The sequence below is a fragment of the Pongo pygmaeus genome, chromosome 10 (assembly GCF_028885625.2).
Source record: "Pongo pygmaeus isolate AG05252 chromosome 10, NHGRI_mPonPyg2-v2.0_pri, whole genome shotgun sequence".
NCBI lineage: Eukaryota > Metazoa > Chordata > Mammalia > Primates > Hominidae > Pongo > Pongo pygmaeus.
Genome location: NC_072383.2, coordinates 27,684,313 through 27,704,038, shown reverse-complemented (window position 1 = coordinate 27,704,038; position 19,726 = coordinate 27,684,313). Strand labels below are relative to the sequence as shown.

General features: G+C 38.8%; 1 protein-coding gene across 2 annotated transcripts in view; it reads left to right on the top strand.

The window, feature by feature from the left end:
• The window catches only part of ITPR2 (inositol 1,4,5-trisphosphate receptor type 2), a 512,913-nt gene that overhangs the window by 194,754 nt on the left and 298,433 nt on the right, over positions 1-19,726 (top strand). For both annotated transcript variants that reach the window (XM_054443160.2, XM_054443161.2), the window contains exon 22: positions 16,317-16,510. In XM_054443160.2, coding sequence (XP_054299135.1) covers positions 16,317-16,510 — 194 coding nt within the window. The remainder of the gene's footprint in view (positions 1-16,316; positions 16,511-19,726) is intronic.

Genomic DNA, 19,726 nt, shown 5'->3' with positions numbered 1-19,726 from the left:
ACTTCCCACTTACTAATTTTTCTCCAGCACAGTTGGGGTTGGACATGCAGAAAAATGTGTTTGGCAGATCAGACACAGGGGAGCGGAAGAGGAGGCATATCTAGAAGGAAAAGGCTTTACAGTTCCTGGAGTTCCATTTTGTGCCAGCCTCAGTGGCGCCAGGCTTAAATAGGATGTGCACGCACAGCATTCATTTGTTTTTTCTGGGAAATCCTGTAGCTTTAGATGCCAGTGATGAGTGTTTGAGGTTGTAGAGATGGCTGGCGTGGAAAGTGGCAATTACAGAAGTTTTCTTCTTCTGCATCCTTGGTCACACAGCAGCCCACCTCAGTGTCACTGTAAATTGTCCTCATCTTAGATCTGGTTGGGGGTCTGTGTCTAGCTTCCAGGCTGTGGCTGCTCTCTGTCACAATGGCTTATAGTTGGCATGCTCGGCAGAAATTGCTAGGCTCAGAAGCAGCTTTTCATCTTTGTACCCTAAAGGTGGTCCGTTCAGAGAATGATTGAGGCTTGCTCATATGGAGACACAGGGAGCTGGCACTGCTCTGGCCTTCACTGTAGTGAAATAGAAGATTCAGATCTTCAGAACTATCAATCCAATACCTTTCATTGGCTATACATTTACCTAAGAAATATTGTTTTCAAACAAATGTACTTGCTCCCAGGAGGCTGTGTTGTTGAGTCAATTTGCTTTGCCTAATACTTATGATTTGCTCTCAGTGGTTTTAAATGCACAGGCACCATTCAGTGTAATTGATCTTTTGAGTAGAAGGATTATGGCAAGCCGTGTTCTTCTTTGTCACTTATAGAAGTTAAAAGCAAATGCACATACAAGCTGATGAACTGGATATTTTCCATATTCTTTGCAAACATTTCACTTTTAGAAGTATACATCTGTTTTATACTTGCCAAAGGATATACAATCCAAAGCTTTCTATTTCTACTAATAATTAAGAGCCCTTTTTTCTTTTACAACAGCATGGGTTTATTTTGTTCTACTGGAGAGTCACTTAAATAGTTGAGGACAAATGTGAATCCCACTTACACGTCTTCTATGGAACAGCATGATATGTGTATAACTCTGAATCATTTGAGTATCATCTCCATGTGAATATGCATGTGGTTAGAATAGAGAAGTTGACACAGTCTGGAAATGGTTTGGGTCTGGTTTGTTATTTAGTTATCCTGTTAATATCCTTCTACCTATCTGTGCTTGCTGTTTGAACGGGACTGGGGTTCAACTTTGAATCTCCAACATGGAACAATAAAGTCTACATCGTTCAGTGAACTTTGGGCATAATTAGTGTGTCTAGGACACCACTACAATTTCTTTTCACTGTTGTCTTCCTTCCCGTCCTTGAACTCACGATAATTTGGAAAGGCAGTAGATCATAGAAAACTACCAAAAGACCAACCAAGAGCTAAATAGTTTCTTCATAGCTTCTCTCATTTTGCTTTTGCTCAATTTCAAATTCTTGGGAGTTTCCATAGCTAAGCACTGAAATGTGGGCCTGTTCCCAGTCAGTAACCAGATAATCCTTTTTGTTGGTATATATGTTATGATGTAGAAAATGAGGAGTCACTTAAAAAAAATTCAATGGAGAATTCCATTTATTTGTGGGGTTTCTTTTTCTTTGAGGATTCAGGGTTGGAAATGAAGTGCCTTTGGCCTTAGGGAATAAGATACAGGCAACCACAACAGCCTGGAATTATTTTCCTTTCCTAAAATAATTCTGCTATCCCGAGTGGCTTACAGCCCTGTGGACCCAACCCAGGGTAGGGTGGAGATAGGAGGCAGGATAGCGAGATGTGCTTTGAATATATCTATGTCCAGGAGTACCCCTTGCCCTAGGAGATTTGGGGAACAAAGTAAGAGGATGTCAACTCTCCATCTCCTGGCAAAGAGCCACTTGCTTCTGCAATTTAATTTTTTGTTTGTTTGTTTGCCTTTACAGGGACTGCACATTATCTACCTTGAAATGCTTTTTCTGGCAGCATAGTTACTGTTAAAAAGGAGAAGGGAAATTGAGATGAGAGGGGTGGGGCAGAAACATTTTTAAATATTGCTTTATGGGTGAGAAAGGAAGAAAATATTTGCAGACAAAAAAAAAAAAATCTGCCAGGAAATAATTTCTTCTTTTATAAAACTACAAGGTTAGTCTAAATATGATCTTTGCAATCTCTTTTAGTTCAAAACTGAGTATTTGAAGATTAGTATGTAATCTTCCTTCATTCATTGAATGGCATTCTTTTTTTATGTGTGTTGCAAAACAACCTTTTTAGAAAATATCTGTGAAGCTTATCTTCTGATTAATAGCTATGATTGTTCTTTGTAAGACACCAGCTTGAATGTCCTGAAACCAGAAGCCCTAGTCCACTGGATATACTCAGAGTATCTTACCAAAAAAAAAAAAAAAAAAAGGAAAGAAAGAAAGGGAGAAAGGGAGAAAAAGACTTAACTGACTGTGAGGTGAGACCATAAAAAAGTGTGTATGTGGAAATGGGGGATCAGAAAGAATAGAAAAGAGTTTAGTATAAGGATCAAAACCAAAGAACACATACGTACAAGCTAGAGTCCTATTAAAGACTCTTGCCAGTGTTCATCTCTTTTGAATTTTTCACCTGACTGAGCTCTTTTCAGGTCTCTGCAAAGGAGTTAAGTTTGCAGTAGAGTTCACAGTGCTAAGAAGTGTTGGCAAAGTTTACATGCAAAGGGAAGGCACCACCAATTACCGTTCATCACTTGAAAAACTCGATTTCTGGACTTAGCACTTCCCAGCACCATGCTGCCTCTGGGCATTCAAGCTTATTCTTCTTGAGTTGGCTCGATTTTGTCTGTCCTCCCTCTGTCCGTGCTCTGCTTTCAGTGAAGTCCCTTTGTTTCTGAAAGAACTATCTTTTCTCCATTATGTACCATGTTCCCCACACTTACCCATCTTCCATATGCGGTTCCTTTCTCTCTACACCTTCTTGACATCCAAATCACACACTTAAATCAAGGGAAGCTTTAGACTCTAAGAAAAGGCAGGAACATGGGTATAATCCCATCCACAGTGGTAGGTTTCCTTCTTGTCCCTTTGTATCTGTGTGTATTGTATCAGATGAGCACGTACTTCTCATAACATCTTGAAATTCTTGCACTGATTTTTAAATAACAGCAGCAATGACCACAATTCTCTGCAACTCTAGAATTACGTATTGCCAGTTGTGTTCCTCAGGAAGCAGACTCTGGGAGAGGATTAGCATGAAGCAGACTTATTAGGGAGAGCTCTTAGGATCAACACCGGTAGAATGGGAGGGAAAGCAAGATTGAGAAAGGGAGAAGTTGGGTTGTGATGCAGTTTAGTGGAGGCTTCTGGGAGGTTGAAGTTGGGATGTCCTTCAGGGCTGTCTCCATTAGGGTGAGGGGGCTGAGCCTTTATGTCCCCGTAGACTGCTCTGGAATGGGTGAGTGACCATGCTTGAAGTACCTGTCTTCAGACTAGTTGTCTTAGTCGGCCTGGACTACTGTAACAAAAATACCATAGACTGGGTGGCTTGTAAACAACAAGCAATTATTTCTCACAGTTCAGGAGGCTAGGAGGTCCAAGATCATGGTTGATATGGTTTGGCTGTGTCCTCACCCAAATCTCATCTTGAATTGTAGCTCCCATAATTCCCATGTGTCATGGGAGGGGCCTGGTGGGAGGGAATTGAATCATGGGGGCAGGTTCTTCCCGTGCTATTCTTGTGATAGTGAGTCTCATGAGATCTAATGGTTTTATAAAGGGGAGTTCCCTTGACATGCTCTTTGCCTGCTGCCATGTAAGATATGACTTTGCCCCTCCTTTGCCTTCAGCCATGATTGTGAGGCCTCCCCAGCCATGTGGAATTGTGAGTCAATTAAACGTCTTTCCTTTTTAAATTACCGAGTATCGGGTGTGTCTTTATTAGCAGTGTGAGAATAGACTAATATAATGGTGCCAGCAGATTCAGTGTCTGGTGAGAGCCTGCTGCTGGTTGATAGATGGTGCTTTCTATTGCCTGGGCCCCACAGCTCACCAGGGCATCCTTTGAAATCCAGGTGGAGGCAGCAACTCTTCCCCACTCAGCTTTGCTGGACACAGTGCATGCTGTAATGGGGCCCACTGGAGCCATACCTGGGGCAGCCTAGGAGCCCAATCACAGGGTATGGGGAAGTGAAGCTCATCATGTGAGGTGGCACCCTCTCCTTTGAAATCTTTTTGGCCCCTAGCTCCTTATATTCTGGGCCTGTGATGGGAGGGGCATCCCTGATAATCTCCTAAATCTGCTGGGGTCATTCTTCCATTGTTTTGGACAGTAGGTCCTGGCTTCTTTTTAGGTGGCTAATTCATCTCCCCATTGTCATGATAAATAGCATCTGGCTTCCCTTGAGATGCTTGATCCATAGTAAACTCTTTATTGAATGGTCACTTGGCCACACTTCCAAACAGACTTTTTCATGTTTTTCAATATGGATAGGCTGAGGATTTTCCAAAAATTCAAGTTCCGTTTCCTTTTTAATTAGCAATTCCATCTTTAAGCCATTTCTCTTTTCTCATATTTTACTGTAAGCAGTCAAGAGGAACCAGACGTTCTGTCAACACTTTGCTTACATATTTTTCACCCAAATATTCAATTTCATCTCTGGCAAGTTCTACCTTCCATAAATCAGTAGGGCATGAATACAATTCAGCCAAATTTGTTGCTACTTTATACAGTGATGGCCTCTTCTGTAGTTTCCAGTAAGATGTTCCTCATTTCTATCTGAGACCTCCTCTGCATGACCTTTACCATCCATATTTCTACCAGTGTTCTGTTTGTGACCTTCTATGAAGTCTTTAAGAATACGCTTAGAGAATTCGAAAAGTATTAGAGCTACATGCTTTCTCTGTAGCTCTCCTCCTCTCCTCTGAGACTTCACAGAATCATCCTTAAGGATCCGTTTATGGCAATGTTGGCTTTTTCTTGGATGCACCTGAAAACTCTTCCAGCCTCTACCCACTACCCAGTTTCAAAGCACTTCTACATCTTGGATATTTGTTATAGCAGCATCCCACTTCTTGGTAAGACACTTTTCTGTCTTAGACTATTTGGACTGCTATAACAACAACAACAAAAATACCATCAATTAGGTAGCTTCAAAACAACAAACATTTATTTCTCATAGTTCTGGAGACTGGGAAGTCCAGGATTATGGTGCCTGCAGAGTTGGTGTCCAGTGGGGGTCTGCTTTTTGGATCACAGATGGCAGCTTCTTACTGTGTCCTGACTTGGGGAAAGGGGCAAGGGGAATCTCTCTTGGGCATCTTTCCAAAGAGCGCTAGTCCCATTCACGAGGACTCCTCCTCCATGACCTAATCACCTCCCAAAGGTTCTACTTCTAACACCATCACCTTGGGAGAGAGTATCTCAATGCATGAATTTTGGGGGGACACAAACACAGGGGCTGGCAGTTGAGGGCTGTCTTCTGAGTAGCACTCTAGCAGCTTGGGGAGTAGTCCTTCACTTCTGAAAGGGAATCTGGGCAGGACCAGCACAGCATCCACTACAATTATCTTCCTAGAAAATTTCCTGATTGGAAACATTTCGGGTCAAGACTAAGATCTTGTCTTGGTCCATTTTGCACAGCAGGCCTTTTGTGGAATGCTGTTTTTCAGATGCTGAGGAACATTTCTGTGCCATTGTCATGTTCTGAGTCTGGTTCTTTTGTCAGCTTTGTGCTATGCTGGCTGCACCTCTAAGTCCTTTCTGGATTAATGAGTAATATCTTTTGCAGAATGCCTGAGACTGGGTAATGTATAAGGAACAGAAATTTATTGCTGACAGTTCTGGAGGTTGGGAAGCCAAGGGTTGAGAGGCCAGCATCTGGAAAAGATCTTCTTACTGTGTCATCTCTTAGTGGGAGGGCAAAGAGAAGGCAAGAGTGTGAGAGAGCAAGACAGCATTGAACTTAATCTTTCACAAAAAACCCACTCCTGGGTTAATGCCATTAATCCATTCATAAGGGTGGTGCTCTCATGACTTAAATACCCTTTAAAGGTCCCACCTCCCAACTTCACAACATTGGGGATCCAGTTTCCAACACGTGAGCTTTGGGGGACACATTCAAGCCATAGCAGATGTCATAGGAAATAGAGATTATGGAGAAAAATAAAAATAAATTAAAACACTTAAACATGTAACAAAATTCTAGACATGAAAACAATGGCTAGAAGCTTCCTATTTCCAGGTGCCCCAGAATCACTGGCATCAGAAACCTGCTCTAGGCAGCAAGCCTTTTGCAGGATGCTGTTCCTCAGGAGCTGAGAAAGATGTCTGTGCCATTCTGAAGTCCTGAGGCTGGTTCTCTCACCAGCTTTGTGCTATGCTAGCTGTGCCTCTAAGTCCTTTCTGGCTTAATGTGTAATGTCTTTTACTTTTCTGTTTGTTTGGTTTTTTTTTTTCCTTCTAAGCTTTTATAAGTTTTAGAAAAAGTATCTGTATGACTATTGGACTTTCTTTTAGTTAGCAATGGTGCCTAAAAGGACTCTCCTCATTCCACCTCCCAGCTTCTCTCTGTGTCAAGAGGATGTCAAACACATGCTCTACACTAGATCATGTTCCTTTTAAAAATCAAATGCACATAGTAAAATAGGGGGAGAATAACTATGTAACGGATGCCAGGCTACACATCAGGCAAGGGAATACTGTGTAAAGGTATCTATTATTTATATAGAATACCTAGCACACCTCTGGGTCTTTTGTATATTTTTATTGTTAATCCTTATCACAGTCCAGCATGTCAGATATTATGGTCCTGATTATGTCCAGGAAATAAGCTTTTTGACAGCTTATATACTTTGCCTAAGATCATACAGCTTATATGTAGCTTGCTGGAAATTTTGAATTCAGGTATTTTTTCTTTTTCTCTCTTCTTTAAAAAAAAAACTACAGCTTTACAGTTGATGTTCTTTCTATTATTATTTTATTGCTTTCTTTATACACAGATGACTTCCTCATGTGCAAAGACTCTTTTCTACTTTTTCCAAGTTTCCCAAGAAAGTTCAGCACAACATAGTACATATCTACGAAAGAGTTTTGATCTGGCTGGAAGTTATTTTTCTGGTCATATTAAAGAGAGATTTTTTTTTTCTTAAACAAAGAATCACTCCTTTGTGAATGGTTGTTTGGCTTGTCTCAGAAAAGTTTCAATTGCAAGTCTTAAAAGTTTTACCAGCTAAAGATCTCTTGAAGCTAGATATTCCTCTTCCTTTCCTGAAATAAATTTCTGATTGTTCTCTCTGACTCTGTGTTTTGGCTCTTTCTCCACATTCCAACATAAGGATCTTTCTAAATCACATACTCTACTTCTTTATTTAGCTCTCATCATCTCCAGAGAATAATAACTCAGTTCTTTAAATTGGTGCCCAAGGGTCTTCATAATCTGAGTTAGACATCTCCAGCTCTGTCTCCTGCTGTTTCCCCAGTAATACTAAGCAATTGTATCTCCTTAGACACCTTTCTGTGAGCTATTCATATGAGTATCTCAGATATACTTTCATATCTCACTATCGTTAGGATGAACGTGTGTGACATGCCTTATGAAGCATTTATGCATTTGAAGCACAAAAATATTTAGAGACCATAATATTTCAAATATATACTTGTATCTTTCTTTTCTTAATTTTATGATTATTTTTCATAAGGTTGTCTTTTCCAATAGACTTATAGAAGACTCTGCGGTTCTTAGAGTTACTACATAGATGATTCAATAACAGAGATTCAGATTTATTGACTGAGAGTATCATACTGGGGGGAAAATTATAAAAATAGATTCTATTTCTGGTTCTATGGGGGACTTGTACCTACATGTCTAATATATTACTATATACCTAATTGGTTTTCAAAATATTTATTGAGTGAAATGAATTTAATATATGTAAATTATGTGCTTTATACAAATATGTTTGAATCAAAACAATATTACTAGATTGTAACATTCTAAGTATATGATTATTATTTTTTTAATTAAATTTTTTTTAAGTTCTGGGATACATGTTTAGGACATACCAGTTTGTTACATAGGTAAACATGTGCCATGGTGGTTTGCTGATTGTTTTTCTACTCACATTGCCTAACTGAGTTAATAGGGAAGGATCAATCCCTAAGAATGACTTTACAAATCATGAGAATGACTGAAGAGGGTCATGTTGTTCTAAGCTCTCTACTACAGTTATTTTTCTGTATTATAAATATTGCTTGAGCCTCAGCATCTGATGTCTTCAAGTGTTAATACACTTGCATAGACTCCCCAGTTCTCACAATCTCTGGTGACCTACAATAAGGCTTATTGTTAGAACCCAACACAAACTTACAGAATGCTGGCATAGACCCATTTGACCCAGCAATCCCATTACTGGGTATATACCCAAAGAATTATAAATCATGCTGCTTTAAAGACACATGCACACGTATGTTTATTGCAGCACTACTCACAGTAGCAAAGACTTGGAACCAACCCAAATGTCCAACAACGATAGACTGGATTAAGAAAATGTGGCACATATACACCATGGAATACTATGCAGCCATAAAAAATGATGAGTTCATGTCCTTTGTAGGGATATGGATGAAGCTGGAAACCATCATTCTCAGCAAACTATCGCAAGGACAAAAAACCAAACACTGCATGTTGTCACTCATAGGTGGGAATTGAACAATGAGAACACATGGACACAGGAAGGGGAACATCACACACCGGGGACTGTTGTGGGGTGGGGGGAGGGGGAAGGGATAGCATTAGGAGATATACCTAATGTTAAATGACGAGTTACTGGGTGCAGCACACCAACATGGCACATGTATACATATGTAACTAACCGGCACGTTGTGCACATGTACCCTAAAACTTAAAGTATAATTAAAAAAAAAAGAATGCTGGCATAGAAAGGAACCATATAAATTATCTATACAATATATGAGCTTCATATATTCATGCAACACCCATTACAAATGGTTACATAGGATCTCCTTGAACACCTGGAGTGACCAAGATTTTACTTCTACAAAGGGTAGGCCTTTCTTATTTTTCATAGCTCTAATTATTAGGTCTTTTTTGTTTGGTTATCCTATATGCTTGCTTCCAGCAAGCAGCCTTACCTCTGTTGCTTGTTGAACTGCACAGAAATCCAACATCCCTTCCACATGTCAGGTCTTTCTGTGCTTGAAAATGGCTAGCACATCACCTGCGTCCCCCCTCCTCTCTGTATAGTCCTATGCAATTCCTGTAGCGGTTCCTCTTATGACTCAATCTAATTTATCACTGATTTGACTAGCACAGAGGCAAAGATGGCTACATTCGCCTCATTCTGAACCCTTTTATAATGTAGCCTAGGTGAAAATGAGTGTTTTGTTAACAATGACATAGTATTGATTCCTACTAAACTTGAACTCAACTAAAATTCTAATTTGTTTTCTTTTACATCACATTTTCCCACATCATGTACTTGAGTTGGTTTTATTTAGCCCTAAGCATATAGCACCTTTTATATTTTGTATTTACCATGTTGGATTTAACCTGTTATTTTCTTCCTATTTATGTAGTTTTGGAATTTGGTAGGGTCATTTACTGCATTAGCCATCCTCCCTTGTTTCATGTTATCTTTGCATTTGAGAAACATGCTATCTCTGACTTCACCCAAGTCAATGACAAAAATACTGATCTAGTCAAGGCAAGAACAAAGCAGCAAAGAACTAAAGGCCCTTCTGTGCTTTAACATTGATCAGTTATTCAGTATTCTTTGGCATAATCACTTAACCAAACTCTTAGCTATGAAACTCTACATTAGCTAATACATGTGTCTGTGGTGTGAGAAATCAAGAGCATCGTTGCCTTTGGTGGTGGGGCTGGGGAGAAATTTTGGGGGGAATTGACGGTGAAAGGGCACGAGAGAGCTTTCTAGGGTGATGGAAATTTTCAGCAACTGGTTTGCATGTGGTTCATATGGTATATGCCTTTATGAGAACTGCTCAAACCTTTCATTTATGATCTATGCATTTCACTGTAAGTAAATTACATCTCACTTATGAAAACAGCATGTACATTCATTTATTACTTCCATTACCAACTATTAATCATTGAAGATCAGTTTTGCAAATTGAAATCTTGAGGTTTGGAATATTGAAATGACTTTGTCAATATTTGACGGTGATGAAATCCAAAATAAGATGCAGAACACAGCCACTATTTTATATGAATTGCTTTTTCAGTTCATCCTTTGAATAACACTTCTTTAGTGAGTGGGATGTAAAACAGTTTTCTTCTAAGTAGTCTACTGATATTCAATAAAAGATGGATAATAACATTACTACACTTTGGTTACATGCTTTTGGTTGGTTTTTGTTTTGTTCTATTTCTAAGCCCTTGTAAAGTTGGAATCTGTAAGCCGTCTATTAATACACTGTATTCAGTGGTGTTTTATTTAGAATGAAGAAAATTAGGTATCATATTATCTGCTTCTTCCAATAAATATTCTTTATTGAACACTCTTCTGAAGGACATCTCCATGTAGAGTCAATATTGTGTTTCAATCATGCTGTATTATAAGACATTATGAACTATAATTATATGATAAAACCACATATTCATTAGTAAGGTGGTGACCACTATAATGGAACATAATTAAATGGAGAAGAGTTGTTTTTCAGAGGTGTAGTAAAAGCATGCAGATGTCCTCTACTTTTCATTTTTGAAATAATACGTTACAATTATATGGTACTTTTTATTGTTCATGGCTTTTTTTGCACATATTATATAATTTTATTCTTACAAGAAGGCCCAACCTATTTTATAGGATTAAGATTTTGAACATAGGATGATGACATGATTTGACAAACATCACACTTCTGTAATCTAAATCTTTCACTTCATTCAAAACCTCGTTAAAAATTGTATATCCTTTGTGAAACTGTCCTTCACTGCCCTCACTCTAAGATAATTTCCCAGTTAAAAAAAATTCCTAAGCAATTTTGTATGCTGTCCATGCTATATTACCATCTTATCTATCTTGTACTTGTTCTTAATTTTTTTATGGACACATTTTATGTTTTCCTGACCATATTGTGAATTCTTCTTCTTTTCTTGTATCTTCCCACCTGAGATGTCCCTGGTATAGAGCCAGATGAACATTAGGTACTTTATGAATACTTTCTGAACAAGGGCTGCCTCTAAAATTAAATTGTATAATATAAGCAAAATACCACTAGTAGTATGTGGGCACATGATATGTAATAAAAGCTGGTTGGGTAAGATCACTTGAGAATAATGTGAGCAAATTTATTATATGATTAATGGAAATTCTACGTTTTCAGTACACAGTTTTAGTTGGAATCTTTTCTTTCTGTAATTGCATTAGGGCTTTCTGAATTCTAGCATAAAAATTTTGGAACTTTGTAAAGTCTGTTAGTGAACCAACCTGGTGTGGGAAAACATGATTCATGCTGAGATCAGTTGACGTGTACTTGAGACTCTGCCACTTCCTAGCTATGTAAACTGGAGTTCATCTCCCAACCCCCACCGTGCTGTGAGGATCCAATGAGGTGAAGGGTATATGTGGCCTGTGGTCTAGCAAGGTACATACAATATGATAAGCCCCTGATAAAGACAGGTTTCATTATTTTCCCTTATCTCATTGGTATCTATTTTGTTAATTTTTTCCTTTTAATAAATTTTTAAGTAATATGAAATTATGTATGCTTTTTGAAAAAAGGGAGAAGTATAAAGGAAAGTAAGCAAAAACTCAACTTGATGAAAGATGAAGTACCTTTAATGTAATGAGACCCAACTTTTTATATAAACCTTATTACAATAAGTCATTCTCATTTTTAATAGTTCATTTTATTATCCAATCTTTGTTATTCATGCGTTACTTTGACAAACATTTATTAAATGAGAGTTGGGCATCAGACACTATTCCAGATGTTAGAAAAAGGTAGACTCCCTGTCTTCATGGAACTCGTGTTCTTTTATGTTGTTGGAGAGGGGGACTGCAGTAAACACACAGACAAATATATGATATGATGTGAAAGAGTATTAATGCAATGACCGAGATTTAAATTTAAAGGGTGTGCATGGATTGAGAGTGATGGAAGCTCTTCAGAGAGGGTGGCCAGAAGAGGTCTACCTATGGAGGTGACATTGCACCACAAATCAGAAAGGAGTGAGGGAGCAAGTTGTGTGACCGTCTGGACACAAGAACACAAGGCAAAGTTATAGCAAGTTCCCTGTAGGTTCGGCACATGGAATAAAAACCATGCATGTATGTACTACGTAGAACTAGCTATCCAGCTTTCCAAAATACTGTGATCTTACTTGGAATTGGGAGTGCTGGTTAGATAAAATTGCTTTCTCCAGCTGTTTAATCTTGATCTTCCCCTTAACCCAGGTTGCTACCATATTACCTACTGCTCTGTGGTTACTAGCTTAATTAAGGCTTTGATCTTATGCTAATGTTTTTGTTTTCTTTGCATACAGAAAAGTCCTTTTATAACCCAGACCCTCAGCCACTGGGAGGAAGCACTGCTCCAGGGAATGTTTGAAATAGAAAACTACTCTAGTTCTAGAAAGTAAAGACATTTTCCAGCAAGGGCAGGTTTATAAGGAGCTGCTAAGCTGGGATGGGAAATAGGAAGACTTCCAGAATCATGTCTTCATGGTTGAACATCATTCGGTTTCAGATGAGTTATTATAACAGCAGATGCATTTATTCAAATCCAACTATTAAAAATATGTTTCAGGGAAAATAATAGTTTTTGGATTATCCATTTTTGGCCTCTATTATGATAAAACATTGAGCTGATTTTAGTAGTCATAGAACAATTAAATGGCTGTGAACAATTATTCACAAAACTCTTTGAATCAAACGTGTCTGTTATCTCTTATAAATGCTGAGAATGTTTCAGAAATGTCTGATATCTAAACAAGAAAATTCAAATTATCATTTTCTTATGTGTTCATAAGAGAAAAGCATTTCTAATAAAAAGAGAGAATAAATATAACTTTAAGTAAAATAAATACCAACAGACTTAAGTAAATTTCAATCAATATTCTGTTAAATCTCTTACACCTGCTATAAATTCATGTAACTGCTAGTGGTTGTTGAACCCAATAGTGTGATCACCACAGTAAAATTATTTCTGAATAGGGCAAAATTAAATTATGGTCAGCACAGCTGTAGTGTTAGGTTGGTTAATTCCTTATAGCTTTTTACTTTCCTGAAATGGGCGGTAGAAACTTGGCTCACTGGAACAATCAAAGAACAAAGCAATGTATTCCCCAAGCATTACCAGTTACCACTCTCAGTATGCATTTGCTATACCTGTCTTTTAGATTTTTTTTCTTGAGGGAATTAAGGTTAGTAAAAATATCTATGTAATCATATAATGAAAGAACCTGAAAAGTTGACCAGTCATTCTTTCTAAGCAGTCCCTTCCTTTTTTTTTTTTTTTTTGAGATGAAGTCTTGCTCTGTTGCCTGGGCTGGAGTGCGGTGGTGCAATCTCAACTCACTAGTACCTCTGCCTTCCAGCTTCAAGCAATACTCCTGCCTCAGCCTCCCGAGTAGCTGAAATTACCAGTGCCCACCACCACGCCCGGCTAATTTTTGTATTTTTAACAGAGACAGGATTTCACCATGTTGGTCAGCCTGGTCTCCATCTCCTGGCCTCAAGTGATCCACCCACCTTGGCCTTCCAAAGTGCTGGGATTACAAGTATGAGCCACCGTGCCCAGCGTTTCCTTTCTTCTTACTTTGTACTTAGCAAAGATGACTTCCATATTTTCAAATTATCTCAATACACTTTGTACACAAATGCCAGTTCTGGCTGCTGGGCTTATACAGAAGACACAGAAAAGCTGAATTTGTAAGCATTAGGTTGTTCAGAGAATTTATATTATAGTAGGCTTTTTCACTGAAAACTTTCCAGCCAATATTAACTAATTATGGTTGAGAAGTAGTACAATTTCTTTTTTTGCAATGTTGAGGATTAATCACCTCTGATTTATCTCAACAGTTTAGAATTAGAAGTTTTTCTGTGGAGGAATGGATATTAGAATCTTTGCATGGCTGGATTTATGTAGTGTCTGACTTCATGTTTTTCAAGCTGTAATAGTTCACAATTTTAGCACTTCTCATCACCACCAAGCAAATCCAGAAAATATAGCATTTTTAATTTGAGGCCTCTGAGCTGGCCATACATGGAAATGTCAAGTGAGGTTTGTGGCGACCACGTGCCACAGGCATCTGAGAATGTGGTATGACTGAGTGAACCCTCCCATTTCATTGACGACATGTGTTACAAATTACTATGGATCTGGCCTCTGGATTTTAATTCCTTGGTGACAGGATCTATATTTGGGGGAAAGAATTGTCTGGGCTAACTTTCTGTGTAGTAATCATTTGGATTAAATGATTATTTTCCATGCAAATCTAAATAAGATGCAGACACTGTGGGTGCCAAGGATTTGTGTGTGAATCAGGGGTAAGAATAACAAAGGAGCCTGTTCTGTATTAGTGGTGAGGAAGCATCTCTTGGAGGCAAACACGTATACATACTTGAATCAAGTCTCAGATAAAGGTAGTGGTTGTACATCGATGGCTCAAAATCATTGCCAACAACCAGATGTGCCTCCCTGCAGTCCATGTAGCAAGCAGGGGGAGGGATGTTGAAATACTCAATTGCTATGATTGTTTGAGAACCACAGACAATGAAGCATTCTGCCTCAAGGCTATTCTGATAGAAAAGAGGGGCTGGCTCAAATCCTTTTGCCTCAATTTTGTCCGAACTTGGAAATTACCCTTATATATACATTTTGTCGTATTTTTTGGCTTATGCAAGTAGCAGTGTAATAAAAGGTCTCAGACCTTCAAAATGAAAACTTCTGCCTGGACTATGCCACTTCAGGAAAAATTTAACTTCTTTGCCTACTCTAAGATGTATTATTGAAGCACTACCCTCTTACACTTAAATTGATTCCATATATAGATAAGATAATGAATTTTCAAAGGCATTTTACCTTTTCACAATGTACAGATAATAGTCATTACCAGTGGCTTAATGGTAATTGTGGTCTGGACCATTCAGATTCTCTTGTCATCTTTTACATATTTTCTTTTTATTTGTTTGCCTTTCGATCCTGTAGGTATTACCATGGTTTACATTCTTCTCTTAGAGCTGAGAGGTTTTGTTTTTTTTTTTTAATAAAAATCTCATCCCATCTTATTTCCATTTCCCTTTCTCTTGGTTTATGCCCTGAGACACTGAGGGAAAGGAAAATTCTTAGCCAGATTCCTAGGCCTTTGCTTAAGGCAGAGCTCCATGAACACCCACGAAGCAAAGACCACTGTTTGGAAAGGAATGGAGACAGCCATTCTTTTGCATCCTTATTGCTTCTTGTGGGAACTTAGAAGTGAGAAGCAGCATTCTGGCTGGAGAACATAAATTGTCATAGTGTCAAGGAGGATCCTTGGATACAGCTATTTGTGGTCAGTGTAAGGAACATGTGCATGATATGAATGATGACATTTTATCAGCAAATAAAGGAGAAGCCAAATTCAGGAAGAGACAGAAAGAGCGTGATTCCTAATTGAAAATGATGATGTTTGTCACTAGCTTGTTTCCATAATCACTTCAAACATTATTGCTTTCTGTGGATTTTGAGTAATGGTTTTCTATTCATATTGGATGAAGGAATGGGAAGTGTATTGGCTAATGCGTATGTCTTCCCCAGATGAGACTGTTTTTTCTTAAAATAAAGGTAACAGTCGTCCTCACAAGCTCTTTTTATAAGTCTTATGAAAGGAAAGCTAAAAAATCCCTGGTTTGAGGATCGGATTATGATGGTAGAATTCAATATCTAAATGTTTTTAGGCAGTCTTTGTATCCCCACTTGCAACTCACTTTATCTTGGCGATTAGTAATCTTCTTTTGCGTTATTGTAAAAGCAAGGGCCTATTGGTATGACAGTTAGTAGGACATATTGTGTTACAGAAGGACCTGATTTGGATGTTAGAGCAACCAGCTCACCTTTGGTACATGATTTGAAAGCATTTTCTGAAAAAGGAAAATTTCCATTTTTAAAAGTTGTCATTTTGAAACATGTCTGCAATATCTTAATTTTATCTGTAAAGAAAGAGCCCAAACAATGCTGATGCTATTCTGTCTTATCCTGAATCCTTTTCCTGGCTGCTTTTCAGTGTGGTTGTGACCAACTGAGTTTTATAGTTACATGATCTCCAGGGGTTGTGTGTGTTGACTTACAGCATTTTCTCATGCCAGGAAACAATGTGATGAGAACCATTCATGGTGTGGGAGAGATGATGACCCAGATGGTACTCAGTAGAGGCTCCATCTTCCCCATGAGCGTGCCAGATGTGCCACCCAGCATCCACCCGAGCAAGCAAGGGAGCCCCACCGAGCATGAGGATGTGACTGTGATGGACACCAAGCTGAAGATCATTGAGATTTTGCAGGTGTGTTGCCTAACAGAAGCTAGGTGACAAAGATGTAATTTTGCTTATTGGTTTAACTTCTTACCCTTTTTGTTCCAAATCACTGTGTAAATATTCTGAAATGCTATCAATATAATTTTATTTTTTTAAGTTAATGACAAACCTGGTAAAAAATATCACACAGACACTATTTAACATATGAATCACATTTGTCCATTCCCATTAAATATACTAATGATAATATCTAACAATTGTGGGGTGCTTTGAGGTTGATAAACTGCTTTCACGTGTATAAAAAAAATTAGTATTGTCCCTGATGGAACTTTACCTTCATTTGAGAAGGATTTCAGAGCAAGCAAAGTTATTGATTAGTTTCCAGCTCTTTTCCTATTTTTATTTGAATTGAACATATGATCCCATATATCTAGATTTATTGTTTTAGCAAGAAAGACAAATAAAATTTTATTTCTTAATAACAAGGATTAATAATCATTGGTTTTGGTATTTTATATGTGACAATCCCTCTCTGTTTTTGTTTCTAAAGGACAAAGGAATAACTAGAAAAAATAACCTAGTCTAATGCCTAATTTTAAGAATTTAAAGGAGATAAATTATTATTTCATGCCCATTGGTTTAGTGAATAGACTTCCCATTACTATAGCTATAAATTCTTAGCGGTTTTTAAGTTTGAAAATAACTTTTATGATACCTTAATTATAGCATTTATTCCAGATTTAGAGAATGGAGTTTGAAGTTTTCAAGTACCTATTAGGAATCTAGGTACAGTTTACTGTGTCTTTCATCATAATTTAATATAGACTGAGCTACCTTAAGTGGGTTAGTAGTCCTGGAAGGGTCTGTACATTGTTCATTTAAAGTAATTAGATTTATAATCATAAAAGGTTTCACAGTTCCTCTAGGAATTCCAAAGGCTGAATCCTGAGAAATATTGGCAGGCCTCCCAATGCTGTGTTCATGACCCTGAAAAATCATTTAAAGTTTTCCTGTTCTTAAACTGAGAAAGGTAGTGATCACCTGACCCATGGACCTACTGAGCCCCAGCTTACCATCACCCGACTCATGGACAAACTCTAAAATATGTGACCTCATTTTAGCCCACATTTACAGAAAAAAAGCATTAGAAAAACAGTCTCCAACAGCTAAAAAATGATGAGATGGAGCTTCTATGGCTCAGCAGTCCGGGGCTGATTCATTTCTGCAGCGTCTCCTTGAACCGCTGTTCACTCTGATTTTCTATCCCTGTGTCTGGGCCGGCTTCACTGTGCCTATGTATCTGAGTACTGTTTCTGAATATGTCTTTCTTGGAATGGCTCTTCAAGAATTTCTTTGTAGCCCCACTCCTTGGTGCTACAAGGACTTCAAGGTCCTGTGCCTTGTGCCAGCTCCTCTCCTCCCCCTGGGTCTTCTTCTTTTTTTTTTTTTCTTCCCATCACTTTGTGTATCTCTCTCAGTCTCTCTCTTCATTTCTCTCTCATTCTCTCTCTCTCTCTCTTCCTGGCCCTCTCTTAATTCTTTTTCTCTGCCTTTGTTTTTATCCTTCCCTTTCCTCCTTTCTTTCTACTTTCCACTTGTTTTTCCTGATTAGGCATATTAGAGAATGAAAGTTTTAATTTTGATTGTATTTATGGAATACAATGCTGCGTGTAAACATCGTCAACTGAAAGTTAGTGTTTCATTTGTTTATGATTTATCCTTTACTTTAAAAAGTAGGATTTTAAACACCCTTCCATGTGAAGCATCTGCAGTCCAGCTCTGCCCCCTGCCTTCTGCTCATGGCTACCAAATCCCATGCCCTTTCTCAGTCCTCATTTCCCATGGGCTGTCTCCTGCTCTGCAAATCACTTTGCTACCAAGAATCAGTTCAACCAATATGTGTTCCAGCCCTCACCACACGTTCTTAAGAGTCTCTGGTGTTTGTTTTCCCCTCTAGACTGTAAGTTCTTCAAAGGCAGGATTGAGATCCTTGGCACCTTTTTATGCCCTTGGTGCCTTCTGGTGAATTAACCATGTCTGGTGAATTAACCAGCTGAGTACAGCTGACATGGAGGATGTTTCCATAAAAAGCATAAAAGTCTAGCAAAGGCTGGGTGGGTGGGGGGAGGGGAGAGAGAGAGAGAGAGAAAGAGAAAGAGAGAGACTGAGACAGACAGAGGATAGAGAAAGGGAGGGAGGGAGGAAAGGAGGGAGATTGATTCAGATTGTGACTGGGGAACCAGTGAAAGCTGCATTAAAAAAGAATTTAAACTGGACCTTGGAGGATTTTTTTTTTTTTTTTTTTGAGACAGGGTCTTGCTGTGTCACCCAGGCAGGAATGCAGTGGCACAGTCTTGGCTCACTGAAGCCTTGACCTTGTGGGTTCAAATGTTCTCCCACCTCAGCATCCATGGTAGCTGGGATTACAGGTGCACACCACCATGCCTGGCTAATTTGTTGTGTTTTTGTAGAGATGGGGCTTTGCCATGTTGCCCAGGCTGGTCTTGAAAACTCCTGGGGTCAAGTGATCCCCCTGTCTCAGCCTCCCAAAGTGCTGGGATTACAGCCATGAGCCGCTGCCCCTGACAGAGGATATCTGAAAATGTAATTATTATGAAGTGGAGGAGAATATTCAAAGTCAAGTGGACACTGTGAGCACCTGTGCGGAGGCAAGAGCGGAAGTGCAGGCACTCCAGTGCTGTTAGAATGGGAGAGAGGATGAGAGGAGGGGGCGTAGGAGGAGGGAGGGGTGGGACACAGGTGGTATAGACAGAGATAAAGTTAGATGATACCATGAAATGCCAATCTTCCTAAAGCTTGGGTGACCACATTGTTTACTGTCCAAATACGACACTTTTGAGAATGTAGGGGCACCATTAATAATTATGCTGAAACAAAAGGTTAAACAGGGCCTATCTCAGGCAGACAGGGACAGATGGTACCTATGTAAAAACCTCTCCTTTGATCTGCAGCACATCCCAGCTTTTTCTTCTTTGATTTCTGTTGTATTTAGACCACATGATTTAGCTCTCAATAGTTTCCTAATTATGCTAACAGTGCTATGTTTTTTTTCCCAACTCGACTATTGGCTTTTTGAGGGCAGTAGGCTTCATGTGTTTGCATTCCCTGTGGTACCTAGCACAGTCTGGAGCCTTGCTAGGTACTTAGTTTCTGTCCATGCATCCATGAATGAGAACAATGACAGCAACCCAAACTCAAGGAAGCACAAACACCAGTGAGGAA